Below are 25,246 nucleotides of genomic sequence, written 5' to 3' on the forward strand. Positions count from 1 at the left end.
CACGACCACATTCTTTCTATCTGGTTTTATGACTTGAAACAGTCAGTGGGGTGGGTGTAGAGAGGGGGAAAGCTCAACCGCAAGAATCTATCAAAAGAATCAACAAGATTCCAGCAGAGACTAAAAGGAGAGCTTTTTCCAGGCTGGGGTAGGTACTTGTGAGAGCAGCTGATGTCCTCCGGGTGAAGGGAGTGTACAAATATATGATTTCAACAATTTACATGGTCACATTCCCCACCCCGAACTCCTCCTTCACCTCCAGGTCCGTGAATATGTGACTGGGAAGGCCTGATGCCACACCCAGTCAAAGAAGCCACAGTGAATTGTTTCAGTATGAGACCATCGACCTTTCCCACTGTTTCATCCTCGCTGCGCTGAGCTGCTCCCATATGCTTTGCATTAATGCACACACAAACATGAACACACATGTACATGAATACACAAACACAGAACAGCAAACATTGCCATGATATCACACAAGTCACTGCACATGGTTGTGAATTAAACATCATTTCCAAAAACCACTTTGGGAGCCTTTTAAAGCTGCAGTAGGTCACTTTTATAAACATAACTTATTAGATTTCAGTTGGTTGCAATCTGTAACTTTCACTTTATCCTGACAGTAGTACATGACACTGATAATCAGTGTAAAAATAGCGAAAGTTTCAGCGAGTTATTTTTTACCTACTGCAGCTTTAACTGCTTCTACTTCCTGAAATTGTATCTATTCATGATAAAGTATGATAAGGATTTTGGTCACTTTATGAGCTGAATTTTAGAATTTGTACCGTAATCAAAGATTCATAAATAGCAAAAAAATCTTACAATAAGACACAAATTCTTTAAACAGCAAAGTGACTTTGTCTTCAATTAAAGCTGCAGTAGGTAACTTTTATAAAATAACGTTTTGTCATGTTTGCTGAAACTTTCCCTATATCCTGACAGTAGTACATGAGACAGATAATCTGTGAAACAATCAGGTTTGTCTCCTCCTAGTGCTCCTAATGGTATTTGTAAGAATCCAGAGCTGAGAAAGATATAAAGACGCCTTGGGTTGGAAGCTTGAAGATAGTTGATAGTTGAGTCTTATTCCCAGTGTCGGTATTTGATGATCTGGGATTGAGACTCGAGAATACACTTTATCCACTCTGACTGGTTGTTTTCCTCCTAGCATGGTTCAGGCTGCTCGCCGAAGAAGAGGACCCATTCCTTTTGTAGATAAAAACACAACGATTCTTGACCAATGCAAACATACCTATGAATATTATATTCCACCTCTGACAATAGATCCTCCTAAATGTTACACACTGGACCTTAAAGCATGTTATAGATACAGTACATTGTATCTTTAGTTGTGTAAACAGTCATTATACTGGTTGACTTAACCTCAATGGGTTAAAGAATCAAGGATTTCTAGGTGATTGAGCAAGAAAGAAATGAGTAAAAAGGCCTGGGGAACTTTACAGGAATGTTTAGTTTTGGTGGGTTGGTCATGAAACTGTGTTAAAGGGACAGTTCAGTGCTTGAAAGCAGTTCCTACATGAAACTGGTCACAACAGTGTTTCTCAAATGAATGTCTTGTGTGCCTTGAGCACCATCGAGTGCCATCTGCTTCCATTATATTGGAGAGAAGGCAGACATCTCCAAAACTCAGCAACTCACACCAATGCAATCTAGATGGATAAACAGCACTACAAGTTAGAGGGAAACCATGTATTTTTGATTTTGGGTTGAACTATCTTTTAAGTATATTTAGGCCTCTCCTAAATATTGGTTAAATTTGCAAATGGATATCAGCCGTATTGTTTTAAAAATGTTTTACCTCAGCAGTAGGCAACTTTTATGGAAATATGTTTTTGGCATAATTTGCTGACATTTTCTCTTTGTTCTGACAGTAGTACATGAGTATCTGTCTACTACTGTCAGAACACAGAGAAAATGAAACAATCCGGTTCCTCTGGCTCCTCCTAGTGCTCCTAATGGCATTTGTAAGAAAATACCGGGCCTGAATGAAAACAACCAATCAGAGCCGAGAAAGATATAGACAGTTTGGGTTGTAAGCGTGAAGACAGTTCATTGTTGAGTCTCACTTGCAAGGGTCCCAAAGCGTCTGTTTTTGACACCCTGGGAATGAGACTCAACAATCTAGTATCTTCCTTGGCTCTGATTGGTTGTTTTCACTGAGGCCTGGTGGATTCTTACAAATGCCATTAGGAGCACTAGGACCAAGATAATGGCCACTAAGTTTTTCTCAGCTGGATCTTAATATTTGTGCGCTAACACTTTCTATTCCTTTGCACCACAGTCACATCCACAAGCAAATCTTTCACTTCTGTATATGTACTACAAAAAACATTGCTCCTGCACAACAACAGCTCCTAAAACAGCTGACATTTTTAAAATGAGAGGGAAACAGAAAAAGGTTAAGTCAAAAAGGTAATTATCCTTTTATTTCAACGTCGAAAATTCTCTTTTTATGTGTGTTTTATTTCTTAACCAGTTGTGTCTTTAACAAGTTTGATTTTCCAATAAAAGCATCATTCTTGTGTTATTCTATGTCCAAAACCAACAGTGTGTTAGTGCATCTCAATACTTCCCCACCCTGTCTGTGGCTCAGCTCCACGCCCATTGGCTCCTACTGAAGACTTAAATCCTTTAAAAACACCTCACAAATATACTGTTCCATTTAAAAATGTAATTTAGAGTAAAATAGCCAATAGTCACTGTAGTTTTTAACAAAAATTACTCAAACTGGAGGAAATAGTGCATTTGTTGGGGGACTATTTTCAGCGGTGGATGAATCCACATTAGGGGCCATTTCTGACAGACAGTGACATACATTCCCTTATGGTAATGAAGGAACATCTCACCCAGTGTAACAGTGTGGCTCAAAAGCAACAATGGAGCTCTATGACACAGAGGAATAAGATATATCAGGCTTTGATGCACACACAATACTTAGTGGGATACAGTGGGTTTGGCTCTACACACAAAAGCACCCATTTATCCATTGATCTGCACCTATCTACAGTGACCAAATACATCTCTAAAGCTTCTCAAAAAGATTTGTTGCTCAAGAAAAACATGTGACTGCTTACCGAGTTGATTCTGAAAGGGTATTTTTCTACACACCTTATAGAATGTAAGACCATATCGATACGCTTGAGTATCGCCATATTTTGTTTTGTGATATAGTATTACTGCTTAAAAGCCCCAAACTGCTAGATAGCAGCATTGTAAACATAAACTGAGGGCTATGATGTTGGATGTTACAGGGATTGTGATAAATACAACTGAAGATCTCACTGTTCTGGTTGCATAAAAAATAAACTTGTTTTGTTTTTACAGATTTTATGGATAAGGTGGTATGTTTACAGTATGGCCGTTTTCCTAATACTAGATTTTTGGATTTTAAAAAAAAGGAAAAAGAGCTCATACAAGAGCGGAAAAGGAGATGAGGGTGAACCAGCTCAGGAGAAGGATGGTGTTCCTGTGGGTGCTGTGACACTGGAGATTTCACTTCCTTCAGGCGAAAGGAACAGAAAACGTAGATTTTTGTTGGGTCCTTTCCATACTCTTGTCAGACTTAAACAGGTCCAGTGTGTAAGATTTAGGAGGATATATTGTCAGAAATTGTCACTTAATCCTACATACTGGACCTTTATTTAGCTAGCGAAATCAAGCACATTCAATGGACGTAATTAATCATGTGCAATTGCCCACAACAATTATAGCCCGTTTCATGGCTGCAGGCTGCAGCACTCCCACTCAATATGAGACGTTTCTCATTATAATGACCAACAGAATCTTTTTTTTCTGTAACATTGGCGGAAATTGGCTTCTACAGCATCCTGTCAGTTTATAAACTCAGTGCTCAGCTGAAGGTGAAATCCCTCCAGGTGTTCTTTAAGTTTCTCCCTCACATCTTCTCTAATTTCCACTGATGCAGCGTTGGTAGCAGAATGCTGGTCACTATGCACTCCATCACAGGCTGTCTCATCTCCAGACAGACCTCCACTGTTCTCCGTCATGTGTCCCATATGTCCTTTAAGACCCACTTCTGACACCAGTATGGTTTGTGCTCCGCGAGCAACTCCGCTTTGTAATCCGTCTTCAGCAGGGACAGGCACCAGAATGACCTGTCCCTCAGCGCTGTCCTGTATCCAAAACAGCTGCTGCAGGTCCACATGGTGCTCCTGACCCATTGCTTCACTGTCCCCTTCACACACATCAGAGAGCAGCAGCTTCTGTTGAGAGCCTAAAAGCTGCAAACTCTGCTCATGGGTATCGGTCACTCCAGCAGGGATCACGTGTTGAAGACTTTGAGTTTGGAGCCGGACTTCGGAATTTGTTCCATCGGAGTCACTGCCTTCTACACTTTTCTGTATGTTTTTGGCATTTTCAGCTGTGCTACAAGTGCTGGTTTCAACACTTCTCTGAATCTTCACAGAGTCCTTATGCTCATGCTGGACACCTTTCCCAGTCTTTGAACCTCTGCATGCTACCCGACCACCAACCTGCATCTGTCCTCTTCCGCAGTAAAAACAGTATGCCTTCTCTTCTTCAGACCAGCTGCTGGTGTCTGGAAGAAAATGACCCCCCAACTCCATCTGATCCACACATCTGTCCTCAAACACCCCTGTATCCTCAGATTTAGCGTCAGTCTCACTCTCCTCCTGGCTGCAGCCTTCTTTGCCTCCTCTCTTCTCCCCCCCTGGTGTCCAGCTCCCCCTGTTTTTACAACCATCTCGTGACACAAGCAGAGCCTGCTTCAGCCGTTTATCACGGAGCCTCAGCACAGTGCTCCGCAGGCGGTTCTCCCTCCGCCTGGCTGCGTGCAGCTGTCGCAGGGCCTTCTCCAAGCAGTCGATAGCTTGGTCATAACGTCTCCTCCACAACAGGGGGCAGAGCTGAGCGTAGCTGTGTTCCTTCGACAGGTAGAAGCCTGGAGGAGGGGGCAGGCGCCTCATGTAACGTGATGGGGAGAGGGGACGAGACGCTGGTGGTGGTGAAGGACTACGTTCTCGCTGTGAGAGCTGCTCCACCCCTGATGGCTCTTGAGAAGATGCACGAGTGTCCTCAGCTGCCACCACTGACCTCTGAACTGTGGGCTCTTCTGAAGGTCGACCCTTGTCTGTCTCCTGCTGAACGTTCTCCTGGTCGCCTGAGTGGGAATTCTTCCTACAGAAAAAGAAAGTGACAAAGGCTGCCTGTTCCATAATAATCCATACAGAGGGCTGACATATGACAGGACAAACCATTGCACATTCAATTCATAGCTCTCTTATTAGCACTACAGCTAGTGTGCAATGTTAGCATTTAACATGTTGATGTACTAGTGTCATATTTCGATACTATATACTACTATACTATATTTGCCTAGCACTCTTGTAACATAAATCATAAAAAGTCGAATAAAATGTAATCTATTATATTGCAGATCTATTTTTAAAGGTAAAACTAAATGCCAGAACTGGGTACTGAACAATAGACAATAATGATGTCAAAATTCCTGCAATGATCTTTTTGCTGTACTGTACTGTAGGTGACAAACTAGTGAAATCATGCCACAATATAATTTTGAATCGGAATTGGATTATCTTTTTCTATGCATGTAGCATGCATGAACTACAAACTTACACTTTCCCTGATGTAGCCACCTTTCTCTGTCTATAGTCACCACCTTGCAGTGCCTGCCCACAGCCTATCTGGTAGCTTGGTTACATGAGTAATCAACACTGCCACAGACAGGCAGAGACTGGACAGACGCCCCACTCTTTTAGAAGAAATCATTTTCCAGGAGATTTCTTGACAATACAGGACACAACAACGACAATAGTTTAACTACGTTACACCACTACTCATCAGCAATGACAAAAACCTGACTAAGCATGAGTTCTGTTTACCTGACAGGAATGTCCTCTTGTTTCTGCAGTGTTTCTGGTCTTTTGCATTTGGTCGTTGAAGAGGAATCAAATACTGTAGGGAATGCATCTTCCTTCAGTCTTCTGATCCCACTGTGAGTGAGAAGGTCAAACACAGTTTATCCTGCTATCTTAACGTCAGCAGTAGACTCATATTTTACACCACAGGTCAATTACAGAAAACTGAGTTCAACTATTGAGATCTATAAGGTCCTGACTGAGTCTACTGACCTGCACCCAGTCAGTTCAAAACTCTCTGGAGTGAAGTGTTTGGAGCAAAAGTAGACAAAGTCAGTCTGAGGATCCCAGGAGTCTGCCCGATGGGAGTTGGTGATCCAAAGGTTCCTCCGAGTTCCTCCTTTTGGTAATCTGGCCATCCCATTGACAAATTATCATTGATCAAGCGTGTGTCGTCACATTTGTCTCTTCGATTCTCAAGTTAAATAGGTAGACATTTAAGGACAATACAAAAACAACAAGGCATTAAACACAACATCTACAGTGTTTTGTCTGTATTTGTAAGTGTGGGAGTTCACCAACAAGCCCACTGAGTCTGAACTGTATTGCCACAACACTTTCCACAGGCGCGTGAGCCTATGTACTGAATGTTCCCTGGTTCTGATGTTGCCAGGTTCCTTTTTCAAGTCAAACCATGTGAGGATATTAACAATTATCTCAATTCACGATTATCACAATAATGGAAATTCACCATGAGTGTTTTTTATTGTGATATGCAATAATATTGTGTATCATCCCGTCCCTATTTCAGCATACTTCTAGTATAGAAAATTACAAAAACACGACATCTCAAAAATGTTCCATGAAAGGTGAACGGAAATTGTGTTTATTGACAAGATGCTTCGAAAGATACTCAAATATTCAAATACATGTGTCATTACAGTTAACAAGATATGAGTATATATGGAGATTGTTCTGTATGCAGGTGTTTCCTAATCTGGATGTTCAATCGGTTCATGTTGGTGCAGATGGCAACTTTGAGTTTTTAATGTTTATGCTGCTGGTTGCTGAATAAAAAGCTCTAACTGTTCCCTAGGGCAGACAATTAGCCAGAATCTGGTGGTATGATGCATATCACCATACAGCGGTTACGATCCAATATAATGTGATACTGTAAACCAGGTGATATACTACAAGTTTTTCTTTTACATCAAATTTCAAGAAAACTGTCATAGTATAAAGAACACATAATGTGCATTAAAATTGAGTTAAAAAAATGGATGGAGCAGCAGAAAAAGTGTTTAAAACTGACATTCTACAAAATGTGCAAATTGCTTACTTGTGAAAGGTGATACCAGCATTCCGAGTCTCACGATTGTCCCGAGATTTGCAGCCGCCTGCTGAGCAATGTCTTGGCATCTGGAAATAATACAGCAAAGAGAAGAAAAAAGGAGTCAGTGATTTGTTTTGTAGTCTAACGGAAGCTGCAGCAAACCTGTGCAAAACCTTTCACCTTGCTCACCACTTAAAACGGCAGCAGGAGTCTAGACCCTTAAAAAACAGAGCCAAGAGGAGGCATAGAAGTCTAGTTTTCTCTCTGACCACATAAATTACAATACACTGAAAGATTATTATGGGATTTTTGCATAGTGATGCCAAAAAATAAACAGCACTAGTGAGGCTTTAACTCTTGTAGTCAATTTTACAAAGCTGCAGAATGACAAAACTGGCAAACATTCTTCTCTTCATGAAGCCCATGGTTATTGATTGTCTTATTGATTGATTGCCTCTGGCTCCTCCTAGTGCTCCTAATGGTATTTGCTAGAATCCACTGGGCCTGAACAAAAACAACCAATCAGAGCAGAGAAAGAGAGAAAGACACTTTTGGTTGGTGGCTTGAAGATTGTAGATTGTTGAGTCTCATTCCCAGCATTGATATTTGACAACCTGAGAATGAGATCCAACAAACAACTATCTTTCATCGATCATCATTTTGATCATACTATAAAGTACAGAAATCAATAAATGCCATTAAATGCACAGGGTGTTAGGAGGTGAAATAAGAAGTAATTTAAACTAGATTAAGGTTTGATCACACAGGTCTTAAGAAAACTCTATTCCCAGTGGGAACAAATAGGTCAGAAGGATGCTCCCATTGCAAAACAATAGAAAATGAAGAACACACACTCATGAATTGCAATGAATATAGGGAAGAGAGGGAACGGATCAAACAAAGGATCAGGAAGGCAGGAAGAGAGGGCGTAAGGGGTGCACAGAAAGCTATAATGGATTTTTTGAATGAAGTAAGGTTATATCACAGGATCTTTAGTCCATTCATTCCCAAAGACTGGAAGATTTTATTTGGGTCGTAAATAAATGTTCAGAATTCCTTCCTCCTGCAAAATGCACCTATTTTTCTCATTTATAAAGTATTTAAAATGTGTGTGAGTTTTGCTGACGATGGAAAAATGAGATCCTTAACTCCTGCTAAATGTACATAAATGGTCTTGTTCATAAAGTGAGTGCACGTTCTGGAAGCAGGAGATAGGGTCTCCACATTACTGCTCCTGTGAGGAAACAACGGAAGCATTTATTTTATTTGGTCTCATTCATGTTTATGGTTTTGCTGCATATTTCTGCAATTGGTTCACTTCTGTGAAGAAAGTAAATGTAAAGTCAATTAAATACATTGTCTAATAGGGACAAGAAAACCCTGAATAAAAGAAACCTGTTAAATATTTACAACTGATTGCAGTTACGAAGTTCACTGTTCGGGTTCATTGTACCATTTTGAATATAACATGAAATATCTATAAAATATGTCGTATAGTCCGGGGTCGTTTGTTTAGTAAATGAATGGGGTCCCTTAAGGAGAAAGGTTGGGAACCACTGCTTTAGTCGGTTGAGGGTTGTTGTTGTTTTTAATGTGATGTTTATGTACTTGTTAGTGATGTAGAACCCTCTGCATACTCGGGTACAATCCGCCATTAAGTCTTGAGTCTCTCTAACGTTATATCTGTACCACCACCTGATGGCACTGTTGGCCTGTTTGAATGTTGCTCTTGGTTTTAGCAATAAAGTTACCGGGGGAAAAAACCGTTGACATGTAACGGAGTCCTTAACGATGTGTTACGTCGAGTGAAACCGAGGAGAGCTCGCAGACGTAACGTTAGCCGTTGGACTGTTTACGTGCAGCCAGTGAGCCGCTGTTTGGCGGACGGCTGTGGTCGGTGGTTCCAGCTAATGTGGCTAACACAGTGACTCCCAGGACCTCGTCGTTACGTTATTGGCTTTTAAACCACTTTAATTTACGCGCATTCGCTGTAGAGACATTTGAATGAAACAGGGAGTACTCTCCACTGCCATACAGCGGCTGTCACGTAGTTTTCTTGCCTCTACCTAACTTTGCTACGCTCATTTAGCTAATGTAACAAGCAACCCAGGAGCTAGTAAAAGCTAGCCCGTTGTAAGCGGCGTGGACCTGACGCCAGTTCCAGTTTCCGGTCGCTAACGTTACTTGAGTTCAATCATCGGCTGAGTCAATGAAGATCTATACATAGCAGAAATATTACCCCTGCACTGCAGCTTTCGACCTCACGAAGATGGCTGATCTTTTCTTCATCCACCTTCTTCCTTCTTTCCCTCGCCCTCTTTTTTTTTTTTTTTGTAAATAAAACTTTATTTAAACCACACAGAACTACACGGGAAGGATCAGCACATCCACACAGTGTCAGTGTACAGAGGCTTTTAAGGCATTCACTTGCGTTCAAATATGAGTGCTTTACATTTTCAACCAAATTATTTTCAACTAAAAGAAAGTAGTAACTATTATTAAGTAGCTAACTTTCATAAAAATAACTTTTTGTCATAGAAATTGAAACTTTCACTGTATCCTGACGTGACCACAGATAATCTCCTCCTAGTAGCCTACTACTGATGGGATTTGTAGTATTTGGAGTCCACCTGGGGGAATATTTTAATTTTACAAGTTATGCCAATGAGAGAATGTATAAGAATGACTTCTGTTCATAGGGTTGACACTCTTCACTGTTAATCTGCCAGGCTACTGTATACAGTTATGGAATGACTAAATCTTTTAGACGAGGTCCCTGAGACTACATCTTATCAAATACGGGTCCACAGACTGATGTATATAAGTTTGGGGGCCCTTGACACCAGAAAGCCACTGAAGTAGTGAACTAGTTGTTTGCTTATCTCCACTAAGATGTTGTTTATGTGTACCTCAGTGAGAAATGTATTGTAATAACATGTTTTATTACCTTGGATTATTGTGTATCCAGGTTTCTGTTTTACCCTATTTTGTGTGTTTGAGACCAACATTCATCTGATCTTACAAGCAGGAAGTCAGTCAGAGTTGTGGGTGTAGCTGAGAGAAAGTCTGCCTTTATATAGCCTACTATATAAATATATGCAGGACATTCATGGTTGTTGCATTCATTTGAATGGTCAGGGTAATTTATAGCCTATTCAATAGTTATTAACAACATTTTACTCACATTTTAGTGGATAAAACTGATTTAGCACCCCCACTCCCAGAGCCTATGCAAGTAAAGCAAGGTGCTATCTATAAAATAATGCTTTATTTTATAAAATAATGCTTTATTTTATGGGCCCGTAATTCACGAATACTTTTCTGCGACATTTCCTCAAAAGAACAACGCAATTTAGTTCCAATTATACGGAAATGTGAGTTTTGATAAAAGGGCTGCTCCAACAAAGATCACAGATTCATTGTTATCCATGAAAAGATCCCCAAACCCGATTGGACCCGCGACCCGTTTCAGGCCCAAAAGTGCTGCCATAGGTCGGACTGGGGTCGGGCTTAGACAGAATCCGATTTTTAAACATATATAGCCTATCTATATAGTATATAGCCTATATATCAATATTATATTAATAATGCAAGCAACTGTAATTAATAAGTGATTTTGTTATTAGTGTTTATAATAATTTGCACTATATTACATGCACGATACAGTTAGCTTGCCGGGACTTGGCCCCAAAACTGTGTCTGGGGTTCGCACAGATTGTTTTCGGATTCGGGTTGGGACTTTACTCCAGACATGCTTGGAACAATAATGCGTGTCTGCTTTGAAGTCTTCTTATTGGGCCACATCAACAAACTTAATGTTTATTCATTTTATCTGGTAAATATCATTAATGTGGCCCCTGGCCTCCTGTCATCTTGTAAAAGTGGCCCCTGGGGCGGGCACTAGGTCTAGGTTGGTCTGAGCTACTCCAGTCTGTGGCGTTTCTTTTTTCTGAATGGATGATTACTGTCTGGGTCTGGGTCTGGGCCCTCCCCCCCTATCCGCCGTCCACCATTGTCACCAGCTCCCTCCCCCCTCCCCTCATGGATCACTGAAAGGAGGAGAGAGAGGGGGCGGGCTCTAAACCACACACACACACACACACACACACACACACTCTGCTCAGCTGCTGCTCAGCTGAAAGACCCTCGGGGCAGCAGTGTATCACAGGATGCTGCTAGGATGAGGACGGCCCATGTACCACACGGAGCTCCAGGGCCGTGATGTAGGCTGTGTGCTCGGGGTGGGCGCCGCTGACAGGCCGCTGGACTGGTCGCTCCTCTCCGCCCCTCGACAGCCGGACGGGGCTCCTTGCCTTATGCGAAGCAGAACGGTCCCGGGAAGCTCCTCCAGCAACGCAAGGTCCAATGGTTTTTGCTCCTGCAACTGCACCAGAGCCCAGAGACAGGGCATGGATATATGTAAGTCACCCGGCGGGGTTTTCCAGACAAATGAGAGGTTGAACGCCCCTGTGTGGGCTGCAAGTGCTGCTTGTGACAGTAGTTTCTATTAGAGAGCTCTGAACTGACACTGTGATTAAGACATGCTGCATGTTTAGTATTTATTATATGGTGTTGTATGTATGTAATGCTGTAGGTCCTGGGTCTTCAACATGGGATCCGCGGCCCCTAGGGGGTCCTCAGAGTTACTGCACTGATGCCAAATGTACGATCAAGTTTGATGTTGTTAAATTGAAATATGTCTGAAGATACAGAGACATGTTATTATTTAAATATTAATTTATAATATTGTTATTATTAGGGCTGTGTATTCCAAGAATTTGGTGTTTATACGATATCCCAAAACAAAATATCACAATACTGAAGTGTATTGATATTTTCTTACACCCCTGGTTATTGTTTCACATGCTCTCTATAAACTACAGGGTCCTTGGCCTGAATAATGTTGAAGATCCCTGCTGTAGAAGCACCTATAGCCATGAGTTTGGAAGATATTATCTGCATCAGCTGCAGACTGTCCATCCACTCCGGAGGCTGGCTTCCTCATTGGCTGCGATTTTAACTCCTCGGCTCTATTTTGTCACAGTATTTTATATTTATGTGTATTTTGGGCAAAGTGAAGCAAAGCATTGTGGCTGTTATGGAGGAACAGCAGCTAGGAAATACTACTACTAATGAGATGGCTGGTATATTGCGGCAGGTTATTGGTCCTGGTGGGCCTGTCTGTGTGGACAGGCCGGCTGACGAGGCGCCCACCATCCCCCACATCATCCACTTCCCACCAGCAGACTGCTAGACAGACAGCACAGTCCCTGCAGCACAAAGACACTCATGGAAACCAGTGGGGCGACAAATGTTTAAAGGCATGGTGATATTTAAAGTTACAGGAGAGCTTGAATTTCATATGTATACATGACTTATTGTGAAGTTACTCAAAACATCCATAGCTATAAATAGCATCCAAGACAGGATAGGGGGGTTCATTTGCAGTTGTATGCAAATGAAACCAGAAAGGCCAGGGGGTAGTCCAGTTGGCCAACCAATGTGCTACATGTTAAGGCCAGGACACGCCAACCCGACGGCCGACCGTCAGCAGAAAAGCAGTCGGACTGATCAGTCGGCTCCCGTCTCCCGGAGTCAGTCAAAAAAGTGCCTCCAAACACACCAAACCGATGCCGACTGGAGCGTACGTTCTGCGCGTGCACAAGGCGTAATACGTCCCCATAACAGCAGGCGGCGCTAATCTGTGTTGTTGCCCAAAAAAAATGAAAACCGTCAATGACGGATCACTCTAGACCTAGTAAACATAGAGCACGCTGTCGTCAGTCATTGTTTTCATCAGAGAGTGTTGATAGTAGTCAAGAAGGATCGTTATTGTCATTACTCGCTGAATGGAAAATACGATGGCTAATAATAACAAGATACTGGCGTTGGCGTAGCATGTTTACCATCGTCACTTCCGGTTTTCTCGTGCACTCACTGATTCGCTAGTCAAGGGTGCCTTTAGGGTGCATGTGAAGTAAGGTCAGGGTAAGCCAGGTAACTGGATTGAATGCTGTACAGCAGGCAGCGGGTGAGACATTGTGTCTTGATGAGCTGATGGTCAAACAGCAGCAGCTACTGTGGCAGAGGAAACGGATTAGCCCCGCCTCTCTAGCCTTTAACCTCAGCTGCCGCCGCTAGATGCGTTATAACAACAACAACAATGGCGACCACTACTACTTGTTTGTAAACAGCACATGCTCCATGGCTTCTCTTCCGGTTTTAGTGTATTGGTGTGGCGGCGTCACAGCGCCACATACAGGCCTGGCATATGTACTACAGCGTTTTGGGTCGTTTCAGTGAATCCGTGTGGACGCAGATATTTCTGGAAACGACGCCGTGTTTACGGAGATTTTTTTCGAAATGACATCGTATTGGGTGAGGCCGCGTATTCGTGAGGACAGGCCCTTTTGAGTCCCAAGCCTCAAGCAACCAACCACCAAATGTGTCAATATCTGATGACCTGGGAATGATCAACAATGTTTCTCGGCTCTAATTGGCTTTTTTACACTTCAGTGTATTGCGATATTTAAATAAAGATAGTATTATCACAATCCCTGTAACATCCAACATCACAGCCCTCAGTTTATGGTTACAATGCTGCTCTCTAGCAGTTAAACACAACAATCGAAACAACATTTTTTGAGAATTGATACAATACCACAAAACAAAATATTGCGATACATTTGTGTTACACCCCTAATGCTTTTGCATGGTCAGATCATGACAACTGAGTCATCTCCAAGGTGCCAGAATCATCCCACAATGCTGTGTGGTTCCTGTCTTTTAATGGAGCATGATGATGGGGCCTTTTTGACAGCTGCCTGCTGTACCTTGAGCCAGAGGATCGGATCTTGATCAGCCAAATGCTCACATTCACTAACTTCTTGGCAGAGCTCAACCAATTTATCTATATTATCGGCCGATATTGGACGTTTAGGCCAATGGACCGCCAAAGCTTCAGGGTGGGTCGTATGGTCTTCATAATATTAAGGGGTGTAAGAAAACTTGAAAATATACAGCACTATGTAGACGTATATATCTCAGCAATTCTGTGAAGAAGAAATTATTTGCTTGGATGGATAGAATATATGACAAAAATACACAATGCAGAGTAAAGCCATCAGAATATTCACCTCTGATGTAATATTCATTCAAATAACTGCCAAATTGCTTGTTTTACACAAACTTCCTGCAGTTATTGTGTTACTGTTTGGGTTCAATGTATAGTTTATCAGTTGTTCTGTACTGTTAATATCCCTAAAATATGTTACATATATAAAATATGTTTACTCAACGATCAAAAAGGGGTCCCTTAAGGAAAAATTTTGGAAACTAGTGCTTTAGGCAATACTGTCACAGACATATTGGTATCGCTTCGTGGTGGCATATACTCTATTCAGTATGTGCCGATATGAACACAGTTTTTTCAAAAAGAAAATGCTGGTGGTAACATACAGTACTGTGAGGGAAGCAGCTCTCAGCAACGTCAACTAGAATTGGTTGACAATGTTAATGTTAAATTATTTGACACATTAAGGAATACTCAACTTAAATATTCTTTAATAAAGTTATTTGTTAAAGAAAGCAGCGTTCTGGGTAACCTTTGTATAGTCAAAAATTGCTGCACAATCCATATAGAAAAGGTCTATTTTCATTGTATCAGTGACTTTTCCCCCCTCTAAAATGGTCTCCAATATCCCATATCGGTCGCGCTCTACTTCTTTGTCTTGACAATATGATCATAGAGATGAGCGCAGACAGCTTGAGTTATAGGGGGCATTAGTGAAGGGGGTGTAGAGAGGGGCCGATGAGACGACAAAATCAAAAACACACACTCACACACACATCAGGTTTATTAGCAATGCACCAGACTCCTCATTACAGCCGGCTGCTGTCTCAGTTCGCTCCTCCCCAGGGTCAAGGGTGAAAGGTGAAGGCCCGTCAGTCACTGCCAGTGTCTGAGCCTTTGTCTCCTCGCCCCTGCTTCCTCTTTGTTCATGCATTCTCTATGTTTTGTTGTCTTCGCTCAAACCTGAAATAAAAACAAATCAATCAGACGTTTAGCTCTAATTTAGAAAATCAGTATTAATGTAAAATAATAAAATATACTGATCATTTATAGGATACAATCATATTTTTCATTTTCCGTCTGTTACTGTAATACACTCGCATGCCATATGTATGTTGAAAAGGGTTATTTGTTGCTGTAATCAAGAGCTGCAACGATTAATCGATGGGTTGTCAACTATTTTCTATTAATTGTCATCTAAAAGAAAAAATGTCCAGATTATCAGATTTCAGCTTCTCCAATGTGAATATTTTCTGCTTTCTTTAGTCCTCTATGACAGTAAACTGAATATCTTTGTGTTGAGGATGTCACAAACAAACAATTAATTAATCAATTAATGGAGAAAATGATAGATAGATGAATCGATAATGAAAACAATTGTAAGCTGCAGGCCTACTATAACCCTCCTGTCCATACTGGACCTGGAGAGGTCCATGTTGTATGCAGACCTGGAAAAAGTTCAAAACTCATCATTTCAAGGCAACTGTCTTCACCACATTTTGAGTTAAGTCAAAGTCAAACTCTTAAGTTCTGAAATAAACTAATAATAATGATAGTTCACTTTTCTTCTTTAAAAAACTCAAATCTTTAAGTTTGTTGGTCCAATGGGACAACATATGTTACATATGAATATATCCATAGAGCCTTAATTCAGATAAAAATCCTTTAACAGGAAAAAGTAATTCATGTCTATAACTCTAACAGTGGTGTACCAACAGTAAAATGTTTCCTGCCATTGAATAGCAGCAGTTTAAAGCCACAGTAGGTACATTTTTGACATATTTGTTGAAATGTCTACTATATCCTGACAGTAGTACATGAGACAGATAATCTGTGAAACAATCAGGAATGAATGAAAACATCCAATCAGAGCCAAGTAACATAGTTGATTTCTGATGATATCTTTCTCGGCTCCGTTCAGGCCCGGTGGATTCTTTCAAATACCATTAGGAGCACTATAACAAACCAGAAGAACGAGAATTCTTCACAGATTATCTGGCTAATGTACTACTGTCAGGATATAGTAGAAGTTTCTGCAAATATGACAAAAAGTTATTTAGCTAAAAATTACCTACTGCAGCTTTAAGGTTTTGTTCACTTCAAGTCAAACAGTCAGGGTGCTGCTGCTATACATGTTGGCACTCTGGAAAGGCTCTACTACACTAAATGGAACAGAACCTTAATTAGTATCATTGGAAACACCTGTACTATTTCATGTCAAAATGGCTGCTGTGAAAAAGGTGGTTGGTTTGGTTTTGTTTGTTGTAAGATTGAAGGTAGTGCCCCTTCTGTTTGTTGAGACAGACCTGGCAGTCTTCAAAGTGATCTCTCTTATATATAGAGCTTTATTCTACTGCTCATGAATGAAGTGAATGTAGTGCTGTGGAGACATGGGACTGTATATTTGGACCGTTTTAACATCAAAGATCCCTTAGATGTAGTTTTTAAACAATTGTGACAAGATATGTAAAGAAATATTTTTAAAAAATGACATGTTAATCTAATGGAGACACAATTTCTTGCATTTTATGGGCCCACATATACACTGACACTGAGAAGATACAATCTGTCAATAAGAGCGCTGTAATTTGTATATCTGCCTTTATTTGTAATTTGGAGTAAATTCCAAAGTGGTTCTCACAGATTTGTCTTGCTTATTTGTTTACAAAAGATACTTACCAGAGTCAGAATAAAAGAAATGTATAAAACATATTGTTTATTTAATTGGGATTTGGGACATAGCTAATGTATGTGAAACAGATGGTGTCTGGTCTGGTTTGCTTCTCTGAGCCCTGGCAGACTGATCCTGCTCAGCTAATCAGCAGCCTCAATTATTCAACGCTGTGTGTGAGGTGTGTGTGTGTGTGTGTGTGTGTGTGTGTGTGTGTGTGTGTGTGTGTGTGTGTGTGTGTGTTTGGGTGGTGGGGGGGGGAGGTAGAGCTGAATGACCCATGACCTCTGTCTATTCCTCCAGAAGCTCCGGCTCTGCCCCCAGCTCTCTGCTGCAGAGCTCCCCAGGCTCAAGCTGTCTGTTGGCGAGCAGTAACTCTGTTGAGTCACTGTCTCTTCGGTCCCCCCCACACAACACTAAGGTCCAGACTTAGACCAGGACCAAGAAAGGTCCATTGTGCAACATTTAAGCAGATCTATTGGCATCACTTGCTGTAGATAGGGTGGCTCGCATACACGAACACTGGCGCTAGCATTCTGCTCTGTTAGTGGAAGATGTTTGCTGTCATGTGAAAAGGGCCTATTTAAAGCCCTTATTCAGCACTGCGGTCTGAGCTTTACTGCTCGCTTTTGCAAGACGGTTCATGTCAGTGACTTTCATTTTTGGCAGCTTTTCAGAGCACAGAGCGTAAAATAAAAACGGCGAGGGCTCCACAGTTAATCAAAATATTAGCCAAATCGCAAGTGCAATATGCAAATAGCAGAATCTGCAATTTGTGTGTCAGTGTGTGACACACAGCATTATAATGAAGTACTGTAGTTGTGCCGAGATACCCCGGCCAAAAAATCTTTTTTTTTTTTTTTTTTTTTGAAAAACCCCAAACCCTTTATATTAACAAAAATTTAAAAAATTTTTAAGGGGAAAATTTAAAAAAAAAAAAAAAAACCCCCCCCAAAAAAAAAAAAAAAAAAAAAAAAAAAAAAAAAAAAAAAAAAAAAAAAAAAAAAAAAAATTTAAAAATAAACCAAAAACAAAAAAAAAAAAAAAAAAAAAAAAAAAAAAAAAAGGTTGGGAGTAATGGTCTATGGTGTTAGTAGCCAGCTAGGCTAGCAGACTGGCTAAGCTAGCTTGCTTTCTAAACACACTGAGGTGATTAGGCTGTCAAAAAACAAAACAACAACAATATATATTAACAATATGTATAAAGCTAACTGTAAAAAGTGACTCAATTAAGGATAAAAAGCACTCTAAGGTGAAAGGAGGTGAAGCTAACATTGCTGCAGTTCATATGGATACACATCTCTCTACACTGTGCAGAGAGAATTATCTTCGTATTGTCATCGGTATTAAAGTCCAGGTGGAATGAAAAATGTACTTTTAATCAATTGATTAAAGGTCTTGTAGAAATGATCGTCCTGGCTGAACTTCTGCTGTAGCTACATTTCTCCATGGAACCAAAGCCAACAATGAGGTCACTTGGTAATATGTGAAAATGTTTCTAATGTCCTCTGTGTGTTCCTCTCCATCTCTCTGTGTCCACAGCTGAACTGGAGTTTGTTCAGATAATAATAATCGTGCTGGTGATGACCTTCATGATAGTTGTGATCATCTGCCTACTCAACCACTATCGGCTGCCGGCCCTGGCCTTCCTCAGCAGGCTCAGCCATACCCAGAGAGACCAGGCCACACAACTGGTAGGTGACATTACCACCACAGTGACAGAGGTTGGGATCAGTGGGACATGGTTTCAGTTCATCTGTTAACAACAAAATAGATACTGAAATCAAAAACCTGAATGGCCCGTATCATTTTTATCATATATACATATTTAAAACTATTTTGTTAGAAATTCTGTAGAAAAATCTTAATATGCTCTCTCAATTTTATGTGCAGACACGCAAAGAAATGAAATGCATCATACTGAATCACAACTCAAGTGCTACATGAGATTGACAACCACTCAAAAAAGCCATATGACAGCCTGTGACGTGCATCAGAGTTTAATCTTATAATCATTTTATGATCAGTGATGGCCGTTCATTTGATTTTGTGTCTGTAATCCTATAAATATATGCAGTGAGTCATCCTCTCTGTCTTTGTCTCTCTCAGGATGGCAGTGAGTGGCCAGACAGTGTGCTGACACAGCAGAGAAACAGTGAGGTGAGTAATGCCTGTGTAGCCTCAGGCCCCATATTTGTTTCAGGAAGCCTTCTAGTGTTGATAAGCTGCCTTCAGGCAAATAATCCAAACCAGAGTTTAACATGACACGAGGGAAAATGCTGGAACAAAAGTACAGAGAAGTGGCACAGACTGACACACACAGATGATATACACTCTCAGGAGGGGACTAATTAGGCACAGGTGAACACAATCAAGGAAGGGCAAACAATCATAAATGGCAGGAAAACACACGAGAGCAGGAAGTGAAGTGACCTACAATGAGAGTAGAGGTAAGTACAAAATAGGAAATACTGAATGATCAGGAAAAACATTACCTAGTGTCTTTGACGGACTGTGTCACATAGAAAAACCTTAAGGGTAAATCCTAAGCAGAGCTGTCGAATAGTACCTGTACTCCGTGGCCGTGCTCAGCCTCCTCTGCCTGGAGCAGATAGAAAGAAATAAAGGTATAAAGAAATCTGATGTTGGAAACATCCATACAGTGCAGTCTGAAGTCAGAGCTTTATGCTCACAGGGATTACTTTGACATACGTTACTCATTATTTGACACTTTTGTCCTTGTTTAATGTCAACATCCAACGCATAACATTAAATATTTTTTATAAATTGAAAGAGAGAGAGAGAGAGAGAGAGAGAGAGAGAGAGAATATACCAAATATACCCCGAATTCGAATTATTATCAGACACACAGAAACTCCCCTATTTACTGGGAGAAATGCCAAAAAGTCAAATTATTGCAGCAAAATGTGTCTCCTCATGCCACGAACTGAGGACGACCAGTGGAAACTCAGATAAATGTATAAAATAATTGATTGTTTTAGTTGTAGTTGTTTTTGTTGTTGTTGTTTTATATATATATATTTAATAATTTGTTATTACTGTTATATTGACAACAGACTACTTGTTTTAACTGTAGTCTGTTACTTTACTACTGTTTTAATTTATTGTAATTAATTACTAATTGACTGAGATTGATTGATTGTGACTGTGATTGTGATTCAGTCAATCATAGTTACAGTATTACCAACTAGATTATAATTAATTTGTTGTAAATATTGTTTTCCTTTATTGTTATTATTATTATTTTTAATTCCAAACGCTTGCTTTGGCAATATGTACAGTGTTACGTCATGCCAATAAAGCCATTTGAATAGAGAGAGAGAGAGAGGAGAGAGAGAGAGAGAGAGAGAGAGAGAGAGAGAGACTCTCTACCTACTCCACTTGTTCTAACCTAAATGAATGTCCTGTGTCTGGTGATTTAAATGAGCTCCTGGCTCTGTGTTTGTCTGTGTTCAGGTGATGTATGGCCATCTCAACAGCAACCTGCCACCCTTCATGCAGCAGCGCCAACTGTGTCGCTTCCAGCCCACCTACCCCTACCTGCAGCAGGAGATCATCAACCTTCCTCCCATCATCTGCCTGTCAGACGGGGAGGAGCTGCTGCCCTACAAGGGTCCCTGCACCTTACAGCTCCGCCACCCAGAGCAGCAGCTGGAGCTGATCCGAGCTGCCGTGCGCGCTCCTCCAAACCGGACCGTCTTTGATAGTGACCTCATAGACATTTATATACATAGCAAGAGTCTGCAGCCCTGCAGCAGTAACTTGGGACCCAACGGAACCAACAATGCCAGGATGGAGGGTCCCCCACCCTCCTACAGTGAGGTGATGGGGGGCTCTACAGGCTGTTACAGCAATAATGACAGGTCAGGACCAGAGAGCTCACAGACAGTATGCCAGACTGGCAGCAGTGAAAGCACAGTAAAGGCCTCCACTGACTTAAACAAGAACAGCTGACAGAAGAAACCATTCTGAGAGAGGAAAGAGGAACACCGCGGTCCTTACGCTCCACATTTCTTCAGTGGGGGGGAGAAGCTCTACTCACACATGAAACACAAACTAATCCCAGGGGCTGAACTGTTTTTATGTAAGATTACATTTTTATTAGGTACTAAATCTGCTCTGGGTGTCTATTTTTGTATGCTTACATTACTGCATATTGACATGGTGGACATTCAGACTTCAGTACAGTTATTTGAAAGTAAGCATTTCTCCGTGTTGATTTATTAGACCTGTGCACAAACAGCAAATGAGTGCCACGATTCCCACCGTCATTAGTCACTGGAACATACTGTAGTTTGTCATTAAAGCAAATCTGAAGTTGCACTGACTAATACTGCATTCACATGGGTTCAGACAGATGGTAGACACTAACTGGGTGTCAGTGATTTTAGTGGATGAAAACAGGACAGTAGACGCAGGTGAGGCCAGCAGAGAATACTGGCAACGGTAACGATACACAGCATTGCCATCCAAAGATCGAGTATTTGAACTTTTTGTCATCCTGCCATGGTATTTAAAACTGGATGTTACGCAGCTCCCTCGCAGAAGGAGAAGACATGGGCAATGTGGACAATGAGAGGCTAGTAATTAATACAGTACAGAAAAATAATGTGCACAAATCATTTTATTTAACATATTTATTTGATTCTTTGTGAACAATATGATATCACCATAGCAACATACTGTCATGCGTGTTTTTGCCGTTCTGTTGGACTGAATTTTTCCTGTGCTGTGAGGAGGGTGCTGTCCACCGTCAGCCTGAATGCATGTGAATTCAGAAGAAATGGGAATATTCTTTGTTTTTGTTTTGTGCGACAAAACTCTGCTCTGGTTTTAAGGACTATTACAGGTTAAACTGTGAGCTGTTTCTCTGTTTGACATTGCTGAGCTTTGTTTGGATGTCACCATCTTAAGCACTTTAAGCTTTTGTTCAAGCAAAAGACAGACAGAATTATGGGAAGAATTGTGTTCCGCTTTGAGTCATGCATAGCAATACCACACTGTCTCATCGAGTGCCATTGCTTTTGAACTGCAATGACTTGAGTTTATGCTCATGCTGAACCTTTTGAATTTCTTTCATTATTTTAATTAATAAAATGAAGTTAACTCAAATATGAAGTCGATTACATTTAAAGGAACAGTGTGTAGGGTTTAGTTGCATCTAGCGGTGAGATTGCAAATTGCAACCAACTCAAACTCCTAGAGCAAGAGTAAGACCAAACCAAGCATGAAGGAGAAACTGTGGTGGCCACAAAACTTGTGAAAGGCCTTATCTATAGCCATTGTTTGGTTTGTCCATTCTGGGCTACTGTAGAACCATTGCAGCCTCTGTAGAAAAGAACTTGCTTGATTTAAAGCTGCAGTAGATCAATTCTTTTTATTTAAAAAAAAACTTTAAAATATTAGCTGAAACTTTCACTATATCCTGAGACAGATAATCTGTGAAACAATCAGGTTCCTCTGGTTCCTCCTAGTGCTCCTAATGGTATTTACAAGAATCCACCGGGCCTGAACGAAAACAACCAATCAGAGCAGAGAAAGATATAAAGACTCTTTGGGTTAGAAGCTTGAAGATAGTTGATGAGTCTCATTCCCTGGATCCAAAGCATCTGTATTTGACACCACGGAAATTAGACTCAACAATCAACTTCCTTTAAGCTTCCAACCTAAAGTGTCTTTCTATCTTTCTCCGCTCTGATTGGATGTTTTCCCTGTGGATTCTTGCAAATATCATTAGGAACAATAGGAGAAGCCAGAGGAACCTGATTCTTTCACAGATTATCTGTCTCATGTATTACTGTGAGGATATAAAATTTCAGCAAATGAGATGAGATTAGTACTCAAATTAACTGGAACAGTTTGCCCTTACAATAATACATTTTTTTACACATCTAAAACCTGCCACTGTGTAGCCGTAGTAATGCACTGATTCAGTTTCAGCTTCAACAATGAGATTGAGTTTAAATTGAGAAGTTCAGTATGAGCAGAACTGATCTCACATCAGACCTGTTCCAACAAAACAAACAAACATGTTTATAATGTCAAATAAACTTCATAATCAGTGTTATTTCTCCTTGAGACTCACTGATAACAGGATATCAAAGCAATATCTCTACCTAGACAGAACTTTTTTAAAAATGCTTTTGAGACCTAATTGCCATGGAGCCATTCTTGTTTGTGGATATGCTTTGGAAACCACATTAAAAATGTATATTTTTATTTATTTATTTTTATTTATTTGATGCTGCAGCTTGAGGAAATGTTTGGCAAAGCCTGTAATAATTTGTTCATGTTTATGCCATAGTTCAGGGAGTTTTGGCTCCATCTGTCTTTTTTCTCGTGTCACTCTCAGAGAACCCAGGTTACATGTTGCTCTCTGCTTCAGCCACACGCTGCTGCTGCTGCTGCCGCTGCTGCTGTCAGTACACTTTTACAATGTTGTGTTTAAATTGTTGTTTAGGAAAAAAATATTTAAAGTAGAGTTTGTATTTTTCCTCTCAAACTAGCTTTTTTGCTCAGTTTGCCCGAGTTTACAGTTTTCCTGACTTGTTTCGGGGAACGTTTGCATGTTACGTGGAAAGGAGCTAACTCGGTGCCTGATGGTGACACTGCGTTGGCCACAGGAAACCACTTGCACTTAAAAAGCTCCCACCTCTGTTGTGCCTCACTTCAACTGGTGCTTATTCAGCAGTGTGACTCTTGAGTCTTGATATTTACAGTACTGTAAAGACCGCAAGAGAACATTGATACTGTAATAATGCAAACAATAAAGCAAAGAGAATGCATCAGAAAGGTGAATGCCTGTCACAATGTGTGTGTTTTTTAGGGGGGGTGGGGTAAGTGTGTGGTTTTAGAAACAAAATAGTAAAAGGAAACAGGCTGCAATATAAAAGTCAGCCTACTTACTATAAAGTGAATTTGCCTAAATAATATTACCAAATTCAACCACAATGATTATTGTGTGAGGCTGTAATTACATCATTCTTTCTGTAAATACAAACATCACAATACCTGCTAAGCAAGCTGAATTATCCCTAAGCAGTAAGCAGTGACATCTAGTGGCATTAAGCAGACATTGCAGTGCAGAGTATGACTCAGCACTTTGTTGGCAACACCCAAGCAAATATTGATGTATGTGATTGTGATTAAATCAGCATATATTTTTGCCACCCCCTCCATGCCACCCTCTGGACACCCCATCAATACTTCTATTAATAATATCGTTGATTCATATATTTGGGTGAATATAGACAACATAGCTATGAATATATTACATTTCTGCCAATAGGGACAATAATGTGTCTGATATGTTTTTTCCACAAAAAAAGTGTAACTTCCAAATTAAAATCCTTATAAAGGAATCTTTCAAATCCTACTTCTAGGCCCCGCCCCTTAAAATCAGATTTTAGAGCACAGAGAAACTTTCCACTTTCAGCAGATGAATGTGAAAATATTCTAATGTCAGACTCTGCACAGACAGCATTCACACAGCAAACTGTAGCAATAAGAACAAACACTGAGTTTTGGCTCCTGGTGGACAGATTGTGTGGAAGCGTTTCAGCCAATACAAATATATTGAGAGCTGCGATGGATCCAGTATTTCAGAAGCTTCATGTTAACCAACATCACTGAGGGTAAAGCATCTCACAGAAAACTGGATCATGTGACTGTAGTCCATTTTATTGAATTCAAGCTCAAAGTTTAGAAACTGTTTGTGGGAAGGTACTGTACAGTACACTGACACAACTGTAGGCATAATAATGATATAAAATAGTGCCTGTAAACGATAAGAGCAGATGCTTACAGCATTCTTGACTCGAAACCATCACCTTCTTTAGTTGGCGCTCTGCTCTGGGCTCTGGAAGCAGGTCTGGTGCAGAAGTGAGTTCAGTGGACTGCTGTGGTGCCAGAGCTTCCTGGGATAAGGAGTCCTGTCCTGACATCAAAAACAACTTCTGAATATTTATCATAATATTATCATCAACATACAGTATGTAATGTTATCTGCAGATCATCACAGCTTTAAGTCACTGTAGCTACTGTGGTAGTCTTCATAAAAGGTCAATAAATAAATAAAATAAACTTACTTTCAAGCACCATGCTCTCCATCTCATGTCCTCAGTCGGCCTTCTGATCTGGGCAGGGAGCATTTCTTCTTCGTCGTCATGGAAACCTTGGATGTACTGCTGGAACATTGAGTCTTCCTCGTTGTCTTCTCTCTCTGGTGGAGCCAGCACGCTGCACACGTGGGGCCCACTGCTGCTCCA

The 25,246-nt window shown here is 40.7% G+C and overlaps 2 protein-coding genes and 1 long non-coding RNA gene across 3 annotated transcripts; 1 reads left to right on the forward strand and 2 right to left on the reverse strand.

Moving 5' to 3' along the window:
• Nucleotides 1-2,423: 2,423 nt before the first annotated feature.
• Nucleotides 2,424-9,533, reverse strand: thap7 (THAP domain containing 7). Its single transcript, XM_051390818.1, has 5 exons — nt 9,455-9,533; nt 7,222-7,301; nt 6,156-6,293; nt 5,907-6,017; nt 2,424-5,181 (listed from the first exon to the last, which is right to left on the reverse strand). Exons 2-5 carry the CDS (start codon nt 7,299-7,301, stop codon nt 3,855-3,857), a joined length of 1,656 nt encoding a protein of 551 aa, XP_051246778.1. The 5' UTR covers nt 9,455-9,533; the 3' UTR covers nt 2,424-3,854.
• Nucleotides 9,083-23,777, forward strand: LOC127358053 (protein TMEPAI-like). Its single transcript, XM_051390937.1, has 4 exons — nt 9,083-11,634; nt 18,501-18,652; nt 19,068-19,118; nt 20,436-23,777. The coding sequence occupies exons 1-4, from the start codon at nt 11,409-11,411 to the stop codon at nt 20,931-20,933; spliced, it is 927 nt and encodes a 308-aa protein (XP_051246897.1). The 5' UTR covers nt 9,083-11,408; the 3' UTR covers nt 20,934-23,777.
• On the reverse strand, nt 15,054-24,914 carry LOC127358142 (uncharacterized). Its single transcript, XR_007882372.1, has 2 exons — nt 24,784-24,914; nt 15,054-15,250 (listed from the first exon to the last, which is right to left on the reverse strand). It is a non-coding gene; the product is annotated as an uncharacterized LOC127358142 (long non-coding RNA).
• Nucleotides 24,915-25,246: the final 332 nt, after the last annotated feature.

The sequence above is a fragment of the Dicentrarchus labrax genome, unplaced genomic scaffold, assembly GCF_905237075.1.
Source record: "Dicentrarchus labrax unplaced genomic scaffold, dlabrax2021, whole genome shotgun sequence".
Taxonomy (NCBI): domain Eukaryota; kingdom Metazoa; phylum Chordata; class Actinopteri; family Moronidae; genus Dicentrarchus; species Dicentrarchus labrax.

Excerpts from the sequence above, each read along its gene's own strand:
- thap7 (XM_051390818.1), bottom strand. The coding sequence starts at position 7,301 with ATGCCAAGACATTGCTCAGCAGGCGGCTGCAAATCTCGGGACAATCGT. Across the intron at positions 6,018-6,155 it reads TTTGAACTGACTGGGTGCAG|TGGGATCAGAAGACTGAAGG; the intron begins GTCAGTAGACTC and ends TCTCACTCACAG. Across the intron at positions 5,182-5,906 it reads CAAGAGGACATTCCTGTCAG|GAAGAATTCCCACTCAGGCG; the intron begins GTAAACAGAACT and ends CTTTTTCTGTAG.
- LOC127358053 (XM_051390937.1), top strand. The coding sequence starts at position 11,409 with ATGTACCACACGGAGCTCCAGGGCCGTGATGTAGGCTGTGTGCTCGGG. Across the intron at positions 18,653-19,067 it reads GAGACCAGGCCACACAACTG|GATGGCAGTGAGTGGCCAGA; the intron begins GTAGGTGACATT and ends TGTCTCTCTCAG. Across the intron at positions 19,119-20,435 it reads CACAGCAGAGAAACAGTGAG|GTGATGTATGGCCATCTCAA; the intron begins GTGAGTAATGCC and ends GTCTGTGTTCAG.